The following is a 19,134-nucleotide window of genomic DNA, read 5'->3' as shown; positions in this document are numbered from 1 at the left end:
ATTAACGAAACATTGACTTATTGGCGTAGAAGGTGAGTTTTATTTCTTAAAAGCTACAAAACAATATACATTGTGCGAAACTCAAATGATTTGATTACAGGTGGTCTGCTTGTTGTCCTCAGCGTTGCTAGCTGGCAGCAGGGGGCGCCGTCTTACTGCAAAGACGAGCCACCAGTCCCGCCAGCTGCAGCAGTGAGTTGACGCCCTCAATAATACGCATGTGTGTGAACCCAATCTCCTGCAAGCACACAGCAAACAAGTCAGCTTTTTTCAGATGACAAACTTTTGTGTGTTAATGCATCATCATTTTTGGTTTTTATGGTGAAGTTATCAACTACCGATTTGAAGCATTTCTTTGTTACAAATCAAGAGAAGACAGTCAAAGACGGCGCCTCACCTTAATGAACTCCAGTTTGAGGTACTCAGCCATCTGGTAGGTCTTGCACACTCTGAAGATGTTGCCTATGATGTCTTCCGGCGAGTAGCCAAGCGCCCACAGCTGCTCCACCACCTTGTACGCCTCGTCCACATTTCCATCCACGCAGTGCCCCAGCATGCCTTTCACGAGCAGTGGGTGCGGCTCGTCGCACACTTTGAAAACGTTCTCACTGTTGATGTAGCCGAAGCCCGAGTGGGTGGACTGCAAATTGTTCAGCGCCTAGCGATGCACAAACGGGAGGGACGTGGGAAGAACAGGGATTTTTCTTTACAGAAAATTTGTAGGTAGCAAAGTTAAAAATGTGTTTTATTTTGAATTTTAGTTCAATTTCTGTTAAGAAAATGAAAACATTTCAAAACAATATCCCGGTAATATAATTTCTGTTAAGAAAATGAAAACATTTCAGAAAAACATTCTGGTAATGCATGTGCATACTTTACAAAGTGTTAGTTTCAGCCAACAGGTGAGGCAAATATGATCAGAATAGTGCCACCTCTGCCACAATTTGAGGCAAGAAGCATGTCAGTGCAGGAGTACTCACCTGCCGCATGTCCCCCTGCGCAGTAAAGATGATCGCCTCCAGGCCGTCGTCAGAGACGGACAGTCGTTCCTTTGCTACAACGTCTTGCAGCCGCGCCAGGATCTGGCCGTCGGTCAGTTTGGAGTAGCGTAGAATGGCACAGCGTGACTGAATAGGTTCGATGATCTTGTCAGAGGCGTTGCAGGCCAGGGCGAAACGTGTTGTCTTAGAGTAGATCTCCATGATCCTCCTCAATGCCTGCTGAGCTCCGTCTGTCATACTGGAGGTTGGAAGGATATCAAAGTTGGGAACAGACAAACTCTCAATGGTTTTTTAAAAAATATTTATTAGCAGCCTCTTTGTACATGCATGCTGAAAATGTGCCAATCAGCAAGAAGGTGTAATTTTTACTTGCCCTTTCTAATTGGAAAGGGAAAGGTAAAGACAACATCACCCTCCAGCCACTCGTCTCACCTGTCAGCTTCATCCAGGATGATAATCTTGTGTCGTCCTTTGGGTAGCGTCACCTTCTGCTGGGCGAACATTTTAATCTTGTTCCTCACCACGTCGATGCCCCTGCACGCACCAAAGCGTCACAACCATAATGTCAAAATACGAACAAACAAATCCTCACCTTTCATTTGAGGCATTGAGCTCCAGCACAGCATCCTTCATGGAGGCGCCAAGCAGCGCTCGGGATAAACACAGGATGCTGGTTGTCTTTCCAGTTCCGGGGGGACCTGAATCAGCAGAGGAATGAGCCTTTGTCTGTTTTTCTATTTAGTCACAATTTTGGTGTTTGAAATTAACTTCTGTAACATGTAATGTCTTCTGTTCAGCTGACACTGAACAAACTACAGCAGTAGAGAAGGCTAATATCATCATGCTATTTACATCTGCAAATGACAGAATGGTTTGTTTGTAAATGGGAAAGATAGGAAAGTGAGTATTGTACTTTAGTGGCTACATACTGACCTGCGATGATGATGTTCGGGACATTTCCCTCCCGGGCGAACACCTCCAGACGGCTTACCGTGTCCTCGTTGCCTACGATCTCGTTTAGTTTCACCGGCCTATACTTTTCCACCCAGGGCAGCTCGTAGGACACGGAGCTCGTGCTGCTTCCCTCCCCAGCCTCCGCATCCGGCTTGTGTGCGACTTCTGCGGGTCTCTCTTTGCACGTCGCCTCCGCCATAGCCACGTCCATGATGGCCTCTCTTGAAAACAACTTATTTTGTTCCCGCTACGGAAACGTTCAGTAAGATGCATTCCCATTGGTTGAGGTCGCAGCTGAAGTTTCGCGATATTTGGATCGAAACATGCCGCCACCGTTGTTTACTTTTTATGTAGTATTATTGTACTTGTGAGACTACTACGTACCCCCGCTATAATTAAGTATTTAAGTAACACTAAAATAACAAGAAGAAATGCAGACTACAAAGTGGGACTTTTTCATGTTTGCTTAAATCAGTTAGGTGTCTCTAATAGCGTCTGCCATGCCGAGTTATCCCTGTGAAAATGTGATTTGGTGAGCAAGACATTTTGTACTTCATAATAACAATGATAGCCACTCCAAACACCAAGTTTGGCACCCAATGACTAGGTAGCAAAGCTTTTAGCAAACCCAACCTCAACGGTGGAGTCTTGGAGCCATTAAATTGCAAATGTCACGCTTCTTAAATTGTTACTCTTTTATTATTTCAATTATCAGAGTAGTCAATCAAAATGAAACGTTGCAAATCTCGCGATAGTCAAGTTTTGTAAACTTGTGCCTTTACTAGTCTCGCGATGCATTAATCAAAACATAAGACGTCACCAATCCGAACGAGCACGTCGGTGTGACGCAGCCAAATGAGAGACTTTAATACATGTCACCTAGTTTACGAGAACGTGTAAAACGTGCCGCCGCTACTAAAGATAACATAACATTTGATGATCATCAAGGTTCGCACATCACACGATTTACGCACATTACATTCGCTTTTGTGTCTTGCGAATGTGCAGTTCGCGCAGACTATTTCGAGAAAAGTAAAGCAAATATTTTGAGTGATAGGAAAAGTCCGAGCGGCAAACCAGGAAGTCGTCATCCTCCCTCTGCAGTCCACTTCCTACTTCCGCAAACAAGTCCGCGCAGCCCCCCGCAGTCGATGGCTTCAACAAGGCGGCGTTTCCAAGTGTCCACTTTTGCCTTCATCCCTCGTCATTAATGTCTCACTGACCGTTGTCATGGCGGCCAACAGCCGCTGCTCCGCGGCCGAGCCTCCGGATCTGGAGACGCAGCGGCGGGAGGTCGAGTATCTGCTCCGGGACTGCGAGCTTCGCGCCGGGGACAGTTGGTAAGAATCATCCGCGCAAGCTAACCAAGTCCATTTACGTCTCCTAACAGTTGACCTTTATCCCTTGCTACTTTTAAGCGGCTTCTGGTAATTATATTTTGTGTTCGTTTGTTGGGGGCATTGAGAGGCCAGGTTTAACAGGCTCGCTTCTGATTGACCGTTAGCGTAGGTTGCTAATGTTAGCATGAGTGGAGCGCACCACTCTTCTTGGTCAGGTTGACTTGTGTTGATTGTGCTCTCCCATCTCTCTGTCACCTTTTATTGTGGTCTATTAAAGTTTTAAGATCAATTGCAAATGTCGACGCCAAATATTAAAGACAACTTTCAAATAGGTGATACAGTTACAAGCTTAGCCTAGTCGTGGAATCACCTGTGAATATTTGTTTGTGAAACGTAACCTCGGCTATTTGGTGTGGAAAATCGAAATTTTCTGTAATTCGTGTAATTAACAATGATGCCGCTAGCAGTTGATTCTCCCCATATCAAGATTTACTGTTTACGGTCTACCTTAATTGCGGCTTATTTAATCGTACATAATCGAATTTTATATTGCATATTTTTCACTGCATCGTCGGATTTTCCGGTGATTAGTTTTCCCACACAGACACATGTTACTGCAGGCTTGTGTAGCAATAACTGCGAGCAAGAAGGAAAGCGAAAGACAGAAAAGAAGTTTGAGGTAATTTCTCACGTCAAAGACAAGATCAAGTGCACAGTGTCTACGTATAAATTGCCTTATACAACTGGGCGTCTTAAGGTCACATGACAAGCCCACTTTCGTTGTCCGGTTGTCGGGTGCGTGTCAATGAGCGGTGTCGACAAAAATGCAGCCGGTTCAAGAGGCGGCTGTCTGTGACGCTTCATCAGTTATCGTCTGTTAGCTAGCAAAACAGTGCTCAAGGTAGAAACAAGTGACAAATAATAAAAACAGAAGTAGAAGGCAGCCAAAGAAAGCACACAAATTTGCGCACTCAGCACTTTATTTACATTTCATGGGAGATGGAATCATGACTCATGAACACTTCCAAATACCGTTCAGTGTTTGCACAACTACCTTCAGGCGTCTGCTAGGGAAAAAAAATGCCACGTAAAGCCTAGGAAAACAACCTTGTTTTGTTTTATTTATCGATTATCTCAGTTGAAAAGAAAAAAATGTTTTCCCATTGAGCTGTACACGTTGTGGGCAGTAGTAATGGTGTAGAGATTTGGAATGGTTTATCAGGTTCATGTTTATTTTTCACAAAAGATGACCTTTGAAACAGGTGTGTTATCTATTTATATCCACAGCAAAGGTGATTTTATTTGGTTTTTAAATGTGTGTAATAATTCTTCATCTTTATAGTTTAACTTGCAAAATAATTCCTCAACTTATTTAAAAGTGTTTAGTGACGTGGCCGCGACAATACAAAACAGTTTCTTGGGAACTTTTTGAAGTTGAATCTGTGTGACTGTGACTATGAGGAAAGAACTGTTTTCACTCTCTAGAGTTTACTACGTCTTTCCGGGAATGAGGAACACAGACAAATTAGTGTGAGTCGTTTACAAAGATCACCTCGACGTTGTGCGTGTGCTCCTTTTCATTTGATGCTTAGAACAATACATACAAATCATACGCTGAGAATGTTTTACAGCACATTCTTTAGTAGGTATATTTCTTTTTGTTAAACGGAGAGACAGTTCATCTGACTTTTTTATAGCCCCCGTTTTTTGGGGGGCCACTCAAATCGATGGAGCTCTGAATTTGACATTATTTCCCACTTTGTGTGCCTCTTAGGTTCATGGTGGACCATCGTTGGTATGAACAGTGGAAGGAGTTTGTGGAAAGCGGAGACCAGAACTCATCCTGTCCTGGTCAGATTGACAACACTGAGCTGTTTGAGGGTCAGTGAACTTACCCTGTGGACCACGTGTCTTCCAGTGGTGTGGGCAACAAAACAGATTTGTTTGCAATCTTGTTTCATCTGCTAATATTTTCATATTAATGCCTTCTTTAATTTAAAATTATTTTGTGTTCTACTATTCCAATTTGACGACTATGAGCATAAAATTGTGTTCTCATATTGTTAGTCTATTAGATTATTTTTACAGTATTTCCAATTTTATGAAACAAAAAATACTTTATTAATATAAAATATTTTTTCTTAAGAGATGCTGACTAACTTTACAGTCCATCCAAGAATTTTAACCCGAATTTCTCACCACAGATGTGTGTTCAAACCACCTTAAAGAACGTCTGGTGGAGAACGAGGACTTTGTGTTGGTGCCGGCTGCGGCGTGGCACAAGCTTCTGTCCTGGTATGGGATGGTGGACCAGCAGCCGCCACTGGAACGCAAGGTGAGTCCTATATTCTCTTTCATTCCCACATTCTATTACTTTAATAAATTCATGTAACCTGTGACTAGGCCGTAAAATAAAAACGTTGGTGTCCGATTTTAGTCATGCCTTTTGTGTTCTCTTGTGCGCTTCAGGTGGTGGACCTACCCAGCACGCTTAAAGTGGAAGTTTACCCAGTGGAGATCTTCCTCTGTCTCCATGGTAACATGGAGAATGTCACTACGGCACAGTTTAGCCGCACGGACAGCATACGTAAGTTGCATTGTGTTTGAAGCAGGCACTGCTGTGTTTCGAAGCAACATCGACTTACAATAAAAGAAATGGACATTTGGGTTGCAACGGTAAAGATAACCCACGGTACGGCCCACGGTTTTGGTACCTCTTTTGTGTGTATAGAAAACAGTGTATAATGTTAATTACGCTGCAAATTAAAGTGCTATATAAATGAACGCAATTAATGGTGAGCTTCGAGGCAAAGTTTGCCCATTGCGTGACTTGTTAGCTGCAGTGGCATGTCACTTCCTTCCTGTGCTGCTAATCATGAGCAAATGCGTCACTCAGCATCTCCCCGATCCTCTCGCATTTCATTTTGTATCACTTAACCTCATGTATACTCTATTCCTGTCAGTCCATATTCTTTAGTAGTGGTCTGGTCTAAAAAAATGTCCATAATGTCTACTTAATAATGTTGGTAAGCATCACCCACCAGAGAGCAGTGAGGAGGTTGTAATGTCCTAGAATTCCAAATCTTTATTTGGGGATCTTCTCAGATACAAATGAGTTGGCCCTTTTGCTCCGTTTTAAAATTGTGACTCATGAGTACAAAACGTTGTTCATCCCTCTTTTATTTGCTCATTAGCTTTACTGCATGACTTCACACACTGTTTGTGGTACTTCTTATTTTTAAACGTGTGCGTGTATGTGTACACATGTGCGTGTGTGAAGATTCAATCCAGATGGCCATGTGTCGGGCCTTCTCACTGCCGCCGACGTGCGAGTGTCGCCTGTGGATGAAAAGTTCCGAAAACAACTGTGAACGCCTCAGGAACGTCCACATGAGCGTCCTGGACGCCTGCCTGAGCTCAGGCATGGTGAGTACACACGTGCCCGAGCGCTCACACACTCTGACACACCAGCTCGTCTTGTATAAATACGGTATGTACGTATTCTCATTACATTCCTTGGAATATTCTGACTTTTTTTCTCTTTGAAAACAGACTTTCTTAACAATTATAAGTGTGACTCTTACCATCGTAATAATAATTGATTCACCTAAAATAATTACTCTGGGGTGGCACGGTGGAGCACGTTTGCCTCACAGTTCAGAGGCGCAGGGTTTGATTCCTCTTGTCTCATCATGGAACAAACTTTGTAGTTCATGGTGCAGGAATGTTGTAGCTTACTCGTGATCTAACAACATCTCATCTGGTAAGCTAGAGAAACAATCACAACCATGCCTCAAACTTCTGGTAGGTTGGGAAACATTCAGAATGCATCATTAAAACCTAGTTTTTATAAAATCCAACTGCTTGACAAATTGCAAGTCATATTACAAAACATATGAACAATAAAATATGAATTTTCACAGACCCTTAAAAATCTTTGGAATCTGACCTTTAAGTATGAAAATATTCGTGTGTGTTTGTGTTCCAGACAGTGATTATGGAGACGAGGAATGCTGACGGCACTTGGCCGAGCACCAGACCTTTAATTCTGTAAGCAACTTTATTTTGCTTTTGTTTTCTTTTCTTTTTTTTTAATGCGCAAAGTCTGACATTTGGTATAATTATGTCTCTTTTAATACTATAATATAGTCATGGCCCTCAGGTTTATTTTCCATATGAGCACCAGCTACTGTTTACCACATTAAACAGATCCCATAATTTAAATGAGCAGTCTTGTGGAGCTTCCATATTACCACCAACCCTCATGATTGTTTTTTTAGGAGGAACTCTGTGGAGGAGCAAGACTCGTATCGAGGTCAGCCTGGCGTCTGCGGCCTCACAAACCTCGGCAACACCTGCTTCATGAACTCTGCTCTGCAGGTCTCACGTGCGCACACACACAAACTTTGACATATTTCCTCTGTTGCTGACTCTTTTTGCCCGCGTTGCAGTGTCTAAGCAACACTCCCCCGCTGACCGAGTACTTCCTGCAAAGCATCTACCTTGAGGAGCTCAACTTCTCCAACCCGCTGGGCATGAAGGGGGAGATCGCCGAGGCATACGCAGATGTCATCAAGCAGATGTGGTCGGGCCACCACTATTCGGTGGTACCGCGCGTCTTTAAGGTACAACCATGCCACCAAACAGCGACAACATGACACCTGAGGCTCGTTGTGTTTGCGCAGACGAAGGTAGGCCACTTTGCGTCTCAGTTCCTGGGCTACCAGCAACATGACAGTCAGGAGCTGCTCTCCTTCCTGCTGGACGGCTTGCATGAAGACCTGAACCGGGTCAAGAATAAAGAATATATCGAACTGCGAGACGCTGAAGGACGTCCGGACCAGGTCACCCTCATTCTCTCATGTCGAGTATTAAGTACATTTTCATTTATGCTCGCTAACACTAGACTAGTGTCCAGCCTCAGCGTTCACATTCACACTTGTGGATAATATAGAGTCCTCAATTAATGTACCATGCATGGTTTTGGAACACAGGAAGATACAAAGAACAGAGCCAAGATTCAATTGTAGAAAGTGCATACCACTCCTCTAGGCTGACAAAGTTAACATTTTTGATCCATCTTATGTGTGTGTCGACTCAAGCAGGAAGTGGCTGAGGAGGCGTGGCGGAACCACAAACGGCGCAACGACTCAGTAATAGTCGACACCTTCCACGGCCTTTTCAAGTCCACGCTCATCTGTCCTCAGTGCCACAAGGTGTCTGTAACGTTTGACCCATTCTGCTACCTGAGCATTCCACTTCCTGTCAGCAAGGAGCGTGTCATGGAGGTCTTCTTCATCTCGCTCGATCCGTACGCCAAACCCATGCAGGTCAGCCTCTGCCTAATATTTTTTAAAATTTGTCATCTTAACTTACTCCTAGGAAATAATTACATTTTTATTATATTATAATCGATGTGACTATTGTGAGTAGACATACTAAAAGCCTTGTTGAAGTCTGCCATTTTGGTTTAGAGCAGGTTGTTTTGGGGTCATTTTGCCCACTTCCAAATTTTAAGTACATGGGATGACTAAAATTCAGGAGCTCTACTTATTTTGTGGGTACTGGCTGCAGTGGGGCAAGATTTTGAAGCTGGAGTGTTTAATTTTTTCTTCGTTAAGATTTGCTCTTTGTGGGAGTTGGCAGCAACGTTGTAATGCTCATCATCGCCACCTACAGGACTGGAGTTTAACAACAAAACATGGTCTTTCAATCACGAGTTAGACATTTACTAAGGTCATAACGTTGTTTGTGGGTGTAGGACTGTAGGCCATAATGTTTTGACGCTTCTCCTGTCTGCATGCTTGTGCGTGTGTGCAGCATCGCGTTGTAGTTCCCAAGGCGGGGAAAGTGTTAGACCTCTGCTTGGCTCTCTCAGAAATGACCCAAGTTCCAGAAACTCAGGTGAATATAAACTTAAATCAGTGACAGTTTTTAAGACAACTTTGATATTTTTCTCCTTGATTGAAAGTCAAATATAAAATACAAAGATGTTCATTTTGCATCCAGACCCCACTTCATTTTAGAATATGCAGCAAACTGGGCCAGTGAAAATGAGACACCAGTCCTTGGGTGTGTTTGTGTTTCAGATGGTGGTTGCTGACGTGTTCAAACATCGCTTTTACAAAATCTACACACCAGATGAATCTCTGAGCTGCATCCTGGACCGAGACGACATTTTTGTGTACAGATAGCTCTTCGGCCACTCCCTATGTAAGGCCTATTCCGGCGTCATGTGAATCAATTGTTTTTGTGCCTAGGTACGAGTGCAGTGCACAAAGTGACCAGCAGGTGCTGCTGGCGCTCTACCTGAGAGAGCGCGCCCACTACAGAGACTACGGCTCTGTCAGCACCACGCTCTTCGGACATCCGCTGCTGCTTAGTGTGCCGCGCAGCAGCTGCAGCCCAGAAGCGCTCTACCAAATTTTTCTGCAAAGACTGGCGTGCGTAGCTCTCAGCACAGCCATTCACAAACTTTTCACCAGCCTTGCTGCAATTGTTGCTTTACCGTTTGCGTGTGTTTTTAGACGCTACGTGCGAGCACCCAATCCCTCCGGGGAGCTGGAGGAAGATGATGACGATGACGACGAAGAGGAGCTGTATAAAAGTCAGACCAACGGCATCAGTGACGGTAACAAACTGACCTCAGACCCGCTTTCGTACTTTATCTGTGTATACCTGAGATCATCTTTGGCCAACCTCGCTGACAAGTAATTAGTGGAGGAATGATTTATGACATTGTCTCTGTTCTATGTCCAATTGCCCGCATAGATGACGAGCAGGACGACGCGGAGCCGAGGGGTTCCTCGCAGTCGGAGGCGTGCTATGCTGACGGGCCGGCAAACAGTCGGCACCAGGAACCCATCGCTCTATCAGAGGTCCACATTCGCCCGCCACCTCCTGAGGAGGGCGACGTCCACAGCATGTGCACCGGCGCCCCCAAGCCCCTCTGCAGCGGCGACGCCGGTCCAAGCGACGGGCACATCCACGCCCGTGGCGAGGAGAGCCGGACTGAAGTGGATGAGGAGGGGAATGATGAGGCGGAGAATGAGGAGGAGCCGCCGCAAAGTGATGCCATCGCGGAAGATGACGGCAAACAGGAGGAGGCGTGTTCTCCCAGCTCACCAGTCAACGAGCAAGCGGCCAAGACAAGGACGTGTCGCAGGAAGAAACGTCTGTTCGACATCCAGGCAGTCAATTGCAACGGCCTCGAGCGAGAGACTGGCCCCAATCTGACCCTCAGCTGTGAGTTTAGTGTGCGCACGCACGCATGCACATCAATTTGTCATTCCGACACGCACGGATTATGTTTGATATGTGTGTTGATGCGCAAGCAGCTCAGCCGTACGTGGCTCTGGACTGGGATGCCGAAATCAAGAAAAGATTCTACAATGAAAACGAGGCGGAGGTCAGTGTGTGATTGTGTAAAATAAAGAGTTCAAAATAGCAACTTATTGACTGTAAAATATTACAGATCACACGTATGTAAATGTTTTGACCAAAATTTATAACAGGAAGTATAATAATTGTTGGTTTTGTTCTTCGAGACAGTCAAAGTATCACATTTGAGTCAATTTAACAACGGAAGAAAGGGAATTTTAAAAACACCACTTTATAGTTTGAAACCTTTTTCTCTAAAAGAAAAAAAAATAGCCCTTTCTTATTAAAAAGGAAAAGTGTTGATACCTGGACTTTTTGTCATGCGGAGAGGTCATATTTATGTGAAAAAAAAATCACAAGCAAATCAGAGCTTTTACGTCAAGCCAAGGGAGGACTAGTTGGGTTCTGTTTTTATTGTCTACCTGAACAGTCTCCCTGGTTCCAATATGTACTTTTTGAAGTGATACAATATAACTGATTGACAATGATGTTGCTGACAAGCGCAGTTTGACTCGTGGTGTCTGGAACCTGAACTCACTGGCAAGCTACAGCTGACCCGCCTTGCACTGTTCTGCAGTCTGATTGTCCACTCTACTCTTTCCTGTGGTTGTGCTGCAGAAGTACGTGAAGCACAGCAGCATGGACGTTCCTCTGCAGCAGACCACCGTCCAGCTGCAGGAGTGCATCCAGCTCTTTACTACTGTGGAAACACTGGAGGAGGAGAACCCATGGTAGGCACACACACTCACAAAAACACGCACATACTTACAGCGTGTGTGTTCACAGGTACTGTCCCGTGTGCAAGAAACACCAGCTGGCAACAAAGAAACTGGATCTGTGGTCTTTACCAGAGGTCCTCATCATCCATCTCAAGCGGTTCTCTTACACTAAGTTCACCAGAGAGAAGCTGGACACCATTGTGGACTTTCCCCTCAGGTACACAAACACACGCATAAAATAGCAAGAATCCCATACCCACACAGGGGCACCTAATGATGGACCTGCAGAGAGCCGGCACCACATGTCCAGACCCGTCTGAAGTTTGACATTCCATATGACATTCTCCTAGTCCTCTTCTGGATCATCCAAATGCTCTCCACCAAACTTCAGACAGGCCTGGACATGTACTGGCTTAAGCAGGGGGACGCGTCTGGCACTGCAGGATTTGCGTCCCAGGCGACGTAGTGTGTTACTGATGGTAGTCTTTGTTACTTTGGTGCCAGCTCTCTGTCTGAAGTTGGGATGAATCCAGATGTCAAAATGTCTCCCTAACAAAGGTTGCATGGTCACGCAAATACTTCTATGCTGTAGGAATTTGGACTTCTCCGGTTGTCTCCTGAGGAAGAAGCTGTCCAACGGGGAGCCTCCGAGCCGCTACGACCTCATTGCTGTGTCCAACCATTATGGGGGACTCCGAGATGGACACTGTACGTGTTTTGTGCCCCCCAACACTTAGAACACTTGACCTACTATCTAGAAACATCTGTTAATTTTTATGTGTATTTGTGCGTGCGTAGACACCAGCTATGCACGTAACAAGGACAATGGTCAGTGGTACTACTTTGATGACAGCAAAGTGACGTATGCCACAGAGGAGCAGATCATGGTAAGTCATTGTGAATACTTTTTGGGGGGATGGGAAGATTTTGATTTCAAATGGTTTGTATCCAAGACTTTGAAAAGGAAGTCCCTAATGGATTGTGATGTGTTGCATGTGGCAGACCAACGCCGCCTACGTGCTCTTCTACCATCGCCAAGACAAGATGAGGAAACCTTGTGTGGCCGCATCCTCCCCGAGCTCGGCCATTTGCACGGCATCCTCATCAAGCACGGCCTCGTCCATGCAGCCCCCCGAGGCGGACGTGTCTGCAGCAACACCGTCGTGCGCCTCCGCCTTTGCCGAGCTCACCATGGAGACAGACTGAACGTCAGATGAGTTTAGTGGGTAAATTCTGCTGTAATGTTTTTGTTTTGTTTTTTAAATCCCAGCAACAGTTGCATGTCTCACGATGTGTAATTGAACACTTTGATCGGACTTTTATTGGCCAAAACAACCATGATTTTATTAGACGGTGGAAATCTATGAATTCAGACACTAATGATGAAGAAAATCTATGGATTAAGAAACACTAATCGGATTGGCTGATGATCATGGAACTCTGAATTCAGAGATGCTGTATTCTGATTAGATAAAGAAAAATCTATGAATTCAGATGCTAACTTGGTCGGACCAAGAGAACATGTATGAATTCAAACTCATTTGCTTGGATGATGAGAATCGATGTGATTCCAAACAGCCACAGTTTTTGTTCCTCAGTTCAGGTTTTCTTCACCAAGACTTGAACCCACCCCCCAAAATGACTTCAGAGACTTATTTAACTGGAGCAGGAGTAGGCAACTCCTGTCCTTAATGTTTCCTTTGCCAAGTTTGTACATGATGACTTTGGGCTTCTTTTTTTTTTTTGTACATTTTGCTTGTGCTATTTATTGTGCGTCATGTGACCTGGTGAGGCCATAGAGGCGCTTCTTTATTTCCTCCAAAACATTTGCTTGACAGCCGTGACGCTGTACAGTATTTTTCTAACAGAGCTTCTTTATATGGAAACTGGTCAGGCTTTCACTGGTCTTCCTGTTTTGTCAAATATGCAGATTTTTTTTAAGAATTTTGAAATAAAAGGACACTTATGTCAACGCTGCCACCTTTTCTACTGCGCTAGCAACATCCCAGTAAAACTCAAAACCTTTATAAATTAAGAAAGAAAAAGTTGATCAGATTATTTATCTCTGATTTATGACAACTGAGAGGTAACAGCTTCAAGAACGGGGCTGGGCAAATTTTTGAGAGCCAAATTTGATTTTGATAGTTGGGCCGGCTCATTCCTGCATTAAGCCCCCATTTTTAAAAGCACTAAAAAAAAAAAATTAACATTTTGTATTTTCTGAAGTTATTAAATAAAATCCTTAATTGACTCACTGTAAATGAGTCTTACCCATTTAGTGTACAATTGAGTGTTTTATCAAAATAATTTAGGCTCATTTAATTTTATTTTTAATGAACAAAAAATAAAAGTTCATTTCACATATTTACAATATTAAAAAAAAAACTTCCATTGCTTATATTTTACACTTTTATTTTTTTACAAAATAAATAACAGTGAGCCAGATGAAAGAGAGCACCCAGGCGACACTTTGCCCAGCCCTGTTCTAACGCCTTCCTCTAAAACACAGTGGACTTCAAGTCCTGGCTGAAGACATCTGCAAAGTTGAGCTCTCGGGCCATGAGCTCCTCCTCCACGTTCTCTAGCGCCCACTTGTGCTCCACAATCTCCAGCGCCTCCCACTCGCTCTGCAAGCATCCAGTCAACAGACCAATGAGCAAAACTCCCAGGAGAGATGCAATAAAAAGCAACACGTTACCTTAAAGGCCTTGTTGGGGTCCGGGGGCATGGCCATGGCGGCACCCGTCATCTGGTCCTGCATGACACGCGATTGATCGGCAGCTGCGGGGAATCAAGGCATCCATAGTGTTGAAATGTGCCGGTTGCGATTTACTTTTTTTTTTTTTTTTGCTTGTGTGGAGACGAACCATTGTCTTGTCCCAGGATGAGGCTGTACATGCTCCGCAGGCCAAACACGTTAAGGAAGTACCAGGAGGCAGAACTCACCCTGCATGTCAGAAATAAGCATTACGCAGGAAAACTCAAACCTTAGAGGTCAAATTGAGTTCACCTGAGTTCAACATTACATGTCATGCTGAAATGTCACTGACTTGTGAGTGTATTTGTATTGATTGTCATACGAACCAGGACGCATCCAATGTGAGCAGGTCAATACCGCGTTGCAACATTGGTTTGAACCGCAGTGTCAGCGGGAACGGAACCTTGGCTAGATGGGAGGAAAAGGGTTGGCATAGGTACTTTGTCTGACATGGGCGAAACACATGTAGCGGTGGAGCTGACTTATGACGAATCCGGAGAAGGCCCAGTTGATCCAGCCGCCGATCACGATCATGGGCAGCACATTAGTCAGGTTTCCTTTCATCATGTCTGTCAGCATGCTCGTATCTGCAACATGGCATGGTGCAAGTGTTGAGGCACAAATGTGGAGAGACAAATAACACAGCAGCGGCTGGAGCTGGGCCATTAATCGAAGCATTTGAGTGACCATTTAATGAGCTGGTTTACAAAAGCACTCAGTGATAACAACTTGAATACTTTTCTGACTCGTCTGGGGACTGTTTTTTTTAACTGGCGACTTTAAAAGTCATGTCATTTGCTTTTTCTTTTCAGTTTTCATGAGCACGTTCTGTAAAATGCATTTTAAGACACACCTGTCATTGGGTTTTTGGGGACGACTTTCCTCTTAACCTTCTTGAAGAAGCCCGTTTCAGCATTGTTAAAGTAATGCTTCCTCATTGTGAACGACTGCACACACAACAAAACACACTTGGGTTGGGGTCATTGCAATGGCGTTCCTTAAGGCCAATTCAGCAATTTACAGAAAATATTGATAGAAAATATTGAACGGCCGTTCACCTGTCTGGGGATATATTTGCCGTTTTCTCGGAGGATGCGACTGCGCAGGAGCACCTGACTGAAGGGAGACAAACACAATCATAAATCAAAATAAAAAGAAAATAACGGCATCTGATCCCACCTGTCAGAAACCTGCTCCAGGTCCACCTTCTTGTCAGTGTGCAGCAGCTGGGTGACATAATGGCGGATGACACCCACCAGGAAAGTGATGAAGACAATGGGTAGCACTACCCACAAACGAATGCTGGAGTCCAGCAGGAGCTCTGGGCCGGCCATCGCACACTTTGCAGATTTGCCTGGATGTTCTGAAACCAAAACACATCAGCATCAAGAGACGAAACATCGTGCAGACAGTCATTTCTCATTCAAAATAAAAGCATGCCAGTGTTACAACAGGTTGTCACAGAAACACGTGATCCATGTCAACGTCACGCTCTAAACTTCTATAAGGACAAGGAAAGTCAAATAATCTACACTTAGCCACAATTACTGATACACAAAGTTGATCCTATATTTTGACTCGATATAATCTGGTTAACCCCTGAAACCGCAAACCAACACACAACAGGGAGTTGCAGTACAAACTTAGAGAGACGAGCCGCTGGGGGTACAAACCGGATACACCTGTTTAATGTCAAATACTACACTGTTGTTACTGCGTGTTCAATCGACATGTTGAGACACAAGCACTGGGAAACTAAATATGGGGTCGTTCGTTTTCGCTAGTGACAGTCAAGCATACACGGACGGACGTTTCTCGACACGCTAGTTAGCATTAGTTTGGCTAGTTCCTCGGTCGGCACGTTTCGTTTCTTGGTCGTTTCATGTACCCTTTCCAAAACATTGGCCTTCTTTCCACAAACAGACACATTTTAATTTGTGTGCGTCAACATAGAATGCTACGAAATTAATGTCGGCCGCGACAGACTAGACTTACCACATGAATGAAGTTCAAAATGTTACGAGGCGCCAGAAGTCGCAGAACGGGGACTCCGGTCAGGCCACCCTCGACACGTTAAAGACGAAGTCAAGTCAGCCGCTACAGAGATTGCTCATACTGTGCATTACGGTAAACTCCGCCAGCGAGCGGCATTGGTCGCCTTCAAAATCAAAACAACTGGTTTTAAAACGTTATAATAAAAACCTTCTCCAGAGTCAAGCTGTCAATTAACCCAAACAAAATGCTGTCTCGGGATTGCACCAAGAAACGTTTTAATCTTGAGTTTGGAAAAGGTTCATGTTAAATCTCCATCAATGACTGCAATTACACCTGATTAAAATATATATGATAAAACAATAACCCTGTGGTGGTCTAGTGTCGTTTAAAACTGGTCTGGTTCCGGGATAACGAAAGAATAGTTTTTAATGGATTTTTAATATCATGTTAATTGCCAACAATCATTGAGATTAATTTATTTTTCCAGCCTAACTTTAGAACGTTTCTTGGTGCAATCCTGAGACAGTTTGCATTCTCCCTTGGTGAATTGGTTGCCTGCCTGTAGAGACTTTAAATTCTAACATTTTAAATCCAAATCCCAAACGTCCATTCATTAGTTATTAGCTTTTATTTTGAAGGTGGCCAACGCCGCTCGCTGTTTGGTTTACCGTAATGCATAGTATCCAATTGCTGTGGTGGCTTGCTTGTTCTTCCCTTTCCGTGTGGAGGATGGCCTGACTACAGTCAAATACTGCAGGAAGAATAAATGAGAACAAGAGCTTCCGGTTCATGACAAAAGTTAAATGGAATTACATATTTGTGCACATGAATATTTATAATAATTTGAGCTCTTCACTTTGCGTTCAAAAAACAATTCTGACCAATAAAAGGTCGCTAGCAGTAGGTTGTCGTGGCCGAGTGGTTAAGGCGATGGACTAGAAATCCATTGGGGTATCCCCGCGCAGGTTCGAATCCTGCCGACAACGTGTAGTACACTTTTGGGATGACTCTCGGGCTGAGAAATGACCATTCACACATCTACGAAATGCATGTTATTTGAAAAGTGTGGTTCAATTCTCAAATTTGATAAAAGTGTACGAGTGCACCGCTTAATTCTTACAAATTTTAATGATTTATTAAAGAATAACCCGGGCCTGTTTTGCTCTCCTATTTGAGAAATGAGTAGAGTATAAATGACATTTTCAATTTGCAACAATAGATATTGTTGGGCCCGACGTTAGTGATTTTTTAAAAATTAACGGTGACATCCGTGAATCGATGATGGTAGGGGGCATTAGTGATGTGCATTCCAGTTCTTTTAAGTGAACTGAACCTTTAGAATCAGTACACTCAAAAGATTCGTTCAAACGAATCGTTCAACAAATCGTCACAGTGAACGAGAGAACGAATTCTTTTTTCAGTTCATATGACTTCAACCAGTAGATGTCAGTAATGTGCATTGAAGCTAGTGCCACCTCGCCGTAAAACAAAACGAAGAAGAAAATGTGAGTGTCCATGTGATTCCCTCGCTAAGCGCACCTGCGTGAAAAGTTTTTGGTCACTTTCACGTTCTGCAGGAGCTAAAACTTTTCACGCAGCTGCACTTAACGAGGGAATCACACGGACACTCCATTAGGTACACCGCCATTTTCATGTGTACCTAATAACAGGCCATTTTATTAGGGAAATATCATGGTCAAAGGTCACAGGTGTCAAGCTTTAGTCCTCGGGGCCGCGTTCCAACGTTTTCCAAGTGACCCTCGTTAAGCGCACCTGCGTGAAAAGATTTTGGTCATTTCACGTTCTGCAGGAGCTAATACTTTTCACGCAGGTGCACTTAACGAGGGAATCTTGGAAAACATGTTGGAATGCGGCCCCAAGGACTAGAGCTTGACACCTGTTACCTTTGACCATGATATTTCCCTTATAAAGTGGCCTTTTATTAGGTACACTTGTGTCCAAGTGCTTTTTCCCTAATCAAGTGGCCTGTGATTAGGAACACCTCATGGACACGGCAATAGGTACACTACACGAGGTTGAAAAAAAAAAAAAGAAGCTCGTATTGGGAATTGAACTCGGGGTCGCTGGGTGGAGAGTCCAGAGCACTAACCACTATGGAACCCTCGTACTTCTAACGTGGAAGGCACAGTACATATATGGTTTTATGAAGCAGCTCACGCGAATAGTATAGATCAGTGGTCCCCAACCCTGTTTGCATATGCGTACACTTATATGTGTGTACGAAGCGAGCCTTCAGTTGTAAAAGGACATTCAGACACTTGCCCACCCCTGGGATCAAACCAGGTTCTTACAGGTCAGAAGCTTGTGTCACTAACCAGTCGGCTATTTCAACCTGAATTAGGAACACCATTAACCTTAACCCCAACCCTAGCTCTAACCCTAACCCTAGCTTTTCCAGGATAAAATGTCTGGGGACCCTCTGAGATTCGAACTCAGGTCGCTGGGTACAGAGCCCAGAGCACTAACCACTACACTACAGAACGCTGGCTTATATAGTGTGGAGGATATACGGTTTCATTGAGCAGCTAGCAAGTGAATAGTCACGAATAGATCAATGCCAAAATGGTTTTATGGGGACGCACCAAGTGTGCAACTGTGCTGCAAATTTTTCCAGGATAGAAAATTTGAACTCTCACTAAGATTTGAACTCACATCACTGGGTTCAGTGTCCAGAGCACTAACCACTACACTATGGAACCCTGTCTTAAGGGACTTGGAAGATATATGGTTTCATGGATCAGGTAACAAGCAAATAGCTGGATAATAGATCAATGCCAAAATGGTTGTATGGGGGAGTACCAAGTAACGTAAATTTTTCAAGGATAGAAAATTTGAGTTTCCACTAAGATATAAACGCTCATCTCTGGGTTCAGAGAACTGACCACTACACTGTGGAACCATGATTTGTAAGGCTTGGCAGGTATATGCTGGTGTACCAACCACATGAATTTGAAGCTTATTTTCTC

At 44.0% G+C, this 19,134-nt stretch overlaps 3 protein-coding genes and 1 non-coding gene across 5 annotated transcripts; 2 read left to right on the top strand and 2 right to left on the bottom strand.

Moving 5' to 3' along the window:
* Window positions 1-17: 17 nt before the first annotated feature.
* rfc2 (replication factor C (activator 1) 2) lies at window positions 18-3,073 on the bottom strand. Its single transcript, XM_088369987.1, has 6 exons — window positions 1,935-3,073; window positions 1,594-1,699; window positions 1,434-1,535; window positions 981-1,239; window positions 398-658; window positions 18-238 (listed from the first exon to the last, which is right to left on the bottom strand). The coding sequence occupies exons 1-6, from the start codon at window positions 2,164-2,166 to the stop codon at window positions 128-130; spliced, it is 1,071 nt and encodes a 356-aa protein (XP_088226113.1). The 5' UTR covers window positions 2,167-3,073; the 3' UTR covers window positions 18-127.
* On the top strand, window positions 2,824-13,366 carry usp11 (ubiquitin specific peptidase 11). Of its 2 annotated transcripts, none has more exons than XM_088369974.1 (21): window positions 2,824-3,295; window positions 5,070-5,176; window positions 5,500-5,630; window positions 5,765-5,882; window positions 6,576-6,721; window positions 7,284-7,345; window positions 7,576-7,675; window positions 7,747-7,920; window positions 7,981-8,139; window positions 8,401-8,625; window positions 9,116-9,199; window positions 9,385-9,479; window positions 9,556-9,738; window positions 9,823-9,926; window positions 10,067-10,540; window positions 10,630-10,703; window positions 11,294-11,406; window positions 11,462-11,611; window positions 11,987-12,102; window positions 12,193-12,281; window positions 12,397-13,366. In XM_088369974.1, exons 1-21 carry the CDS (start codon window positions 3,186-3,188, stop codon window positions 12,598-12,600), a joined length of 3,018 nt encoding a protein of 1,005 aa, XP_088226100.1. In that variant the 5' UTR covers window positions 2,824-3,185; the 3' UTR covers window positions 12,601-13,366. The 2 variants fall into 2 exon arrangements, with proteins under 2 accessions (XP_088226100.1, XP_088226102.1); XM_088369976.1 differs by having other exon boundaries at window positions 2,827-3,295; window positions 10,633-10,703.
* Window positions 13,367-13,789: 423 nt separating this feature from the next.
* Window positions 13,790-16,316, bottom strand: LOC148401953 (ER membrane protein complex subunit 3). Its single transcript, XM_088369988.1, has 9 exons — window positions 16,148-16,316; window positions 15,332-15,515; window positions 15,211-15,268; window positions 15,006-15,099; window positions 14,635-14,739; window positions 14,479-14,560; window positions 14,262-14,341; window positions 14,093-14,175; window positions 13,790-14,021 (listed from the first exon to the last, which is right to left on the bottom strand). The coding sequence occupies exons 2-9, from the start codon at window positions 15,484-15,486 to the stop codon at window positions 13,893-13,895; spliced, it is 786 nt and encodes a 261-aa protein (XP_088226114.1). The 5' UTR covers window positions 15,487-15,515; window positions 16,148-16,316; the 3' UTR covers window positions 13,790-13,892.
* Window positions 16,317-17,051: 735 nt separating this feature from the next.
* Window positions 17,052-17,133, top strand: trnas-aga (transfer RNA serine (anticodon AGA)). The gene has a single exon. It is a non-coding gene; the product is annotated as a tRNA-Ser (tRNA).
* Window positions 17,134-19,134: the final 2,001 nt, after the last annotated feature.

Source organism: Syngnathus floridae, chromosome 2 (genome assembly GCF_059516105.1).
Source record: "Syngnathus floridae isolate MCC-2025c chromosome 2, RoL_Sflo_1.0, whole genome shotgun sequence".
In the NCBI taxonomy this organism is placed as follows: domain Eukaryota; kingdom Metazoa; phylum Chordata; class Actinopteri; order Syngnathiformes; family Syngnathidae; genus Syngnathus; species Syngnathus floridae.
The sequence above is the reverse complement of the archived record's forward strand: the minus strand, read 5'-3'. Positions and strand labels throughout refer to the sequence as shown.

Bases quoted from the DNA above. Each gene is read 5' to 3' on its own strand.
- rfc2 (XM_088369987.1), bottom strand. From the start codon at position 2,166: ATGGACGTGGCTATGGCGGAGGCGACGTGCAAAGAGAGACCCGCAGAA. The intron at 1,536-1,593 runs GTGAGGATTTGT...TGGTGCGTGCAG, and splicing joins CTCAATGCCTCAAATGAAAG to GGGCATCGACGTGGTGAGGA. The intron at 239-397 runs GTGAGGCGCCGT...GTGTGCTTGCAG, and splicing joins TCAAACTGGAGTTCATTAAG to GAGATTGGGTTCACACACAT.
- usp11 (XM_088369974.1), top strand. From the start codon at position 3,186: ATGGCGGCCAACAGCCGCTGCTCCGCGGCCGAGCCTCCGGATCTGGAG. The intron at 3,296-5,069 runs GTAAGAATCATC...TGTGCCTCTTAG, and splicing joins CTTCGCGCCGGGGACAGTTG to GTTCATGGTGGACCATCGTT. The intron at 8,626-9,115 runs GTCAGCCTCTGC...GCGTGTGTGCAG, and splicing joins CGTACGCCAAACCCATGCAG to CATCGCGTTGTAGTTCCCAA.
- LOC148401953 (XM_088369988.1), bottom strand. From the start codon at position 15,486: ATGGCCGGCCCAGAGCTCCTGCTGGACTCCAGCATTCGTTTGTGGGTA. The intron at 15,100-15,210 runs GTGAACGGCCGT...TTGTGTGTGCAG, and splicing joins GCAAATATATCCCCAGACAG to TCGTTCACAATGAGGAAGCA. The intron at 14,561-14,634 runs GTCAGCTCCACC...CCTCCCATCTAG, and splicing joins CTTCTCCGGATTCGTCATAA to CCAAGGTTCCGTTCCCGCTG.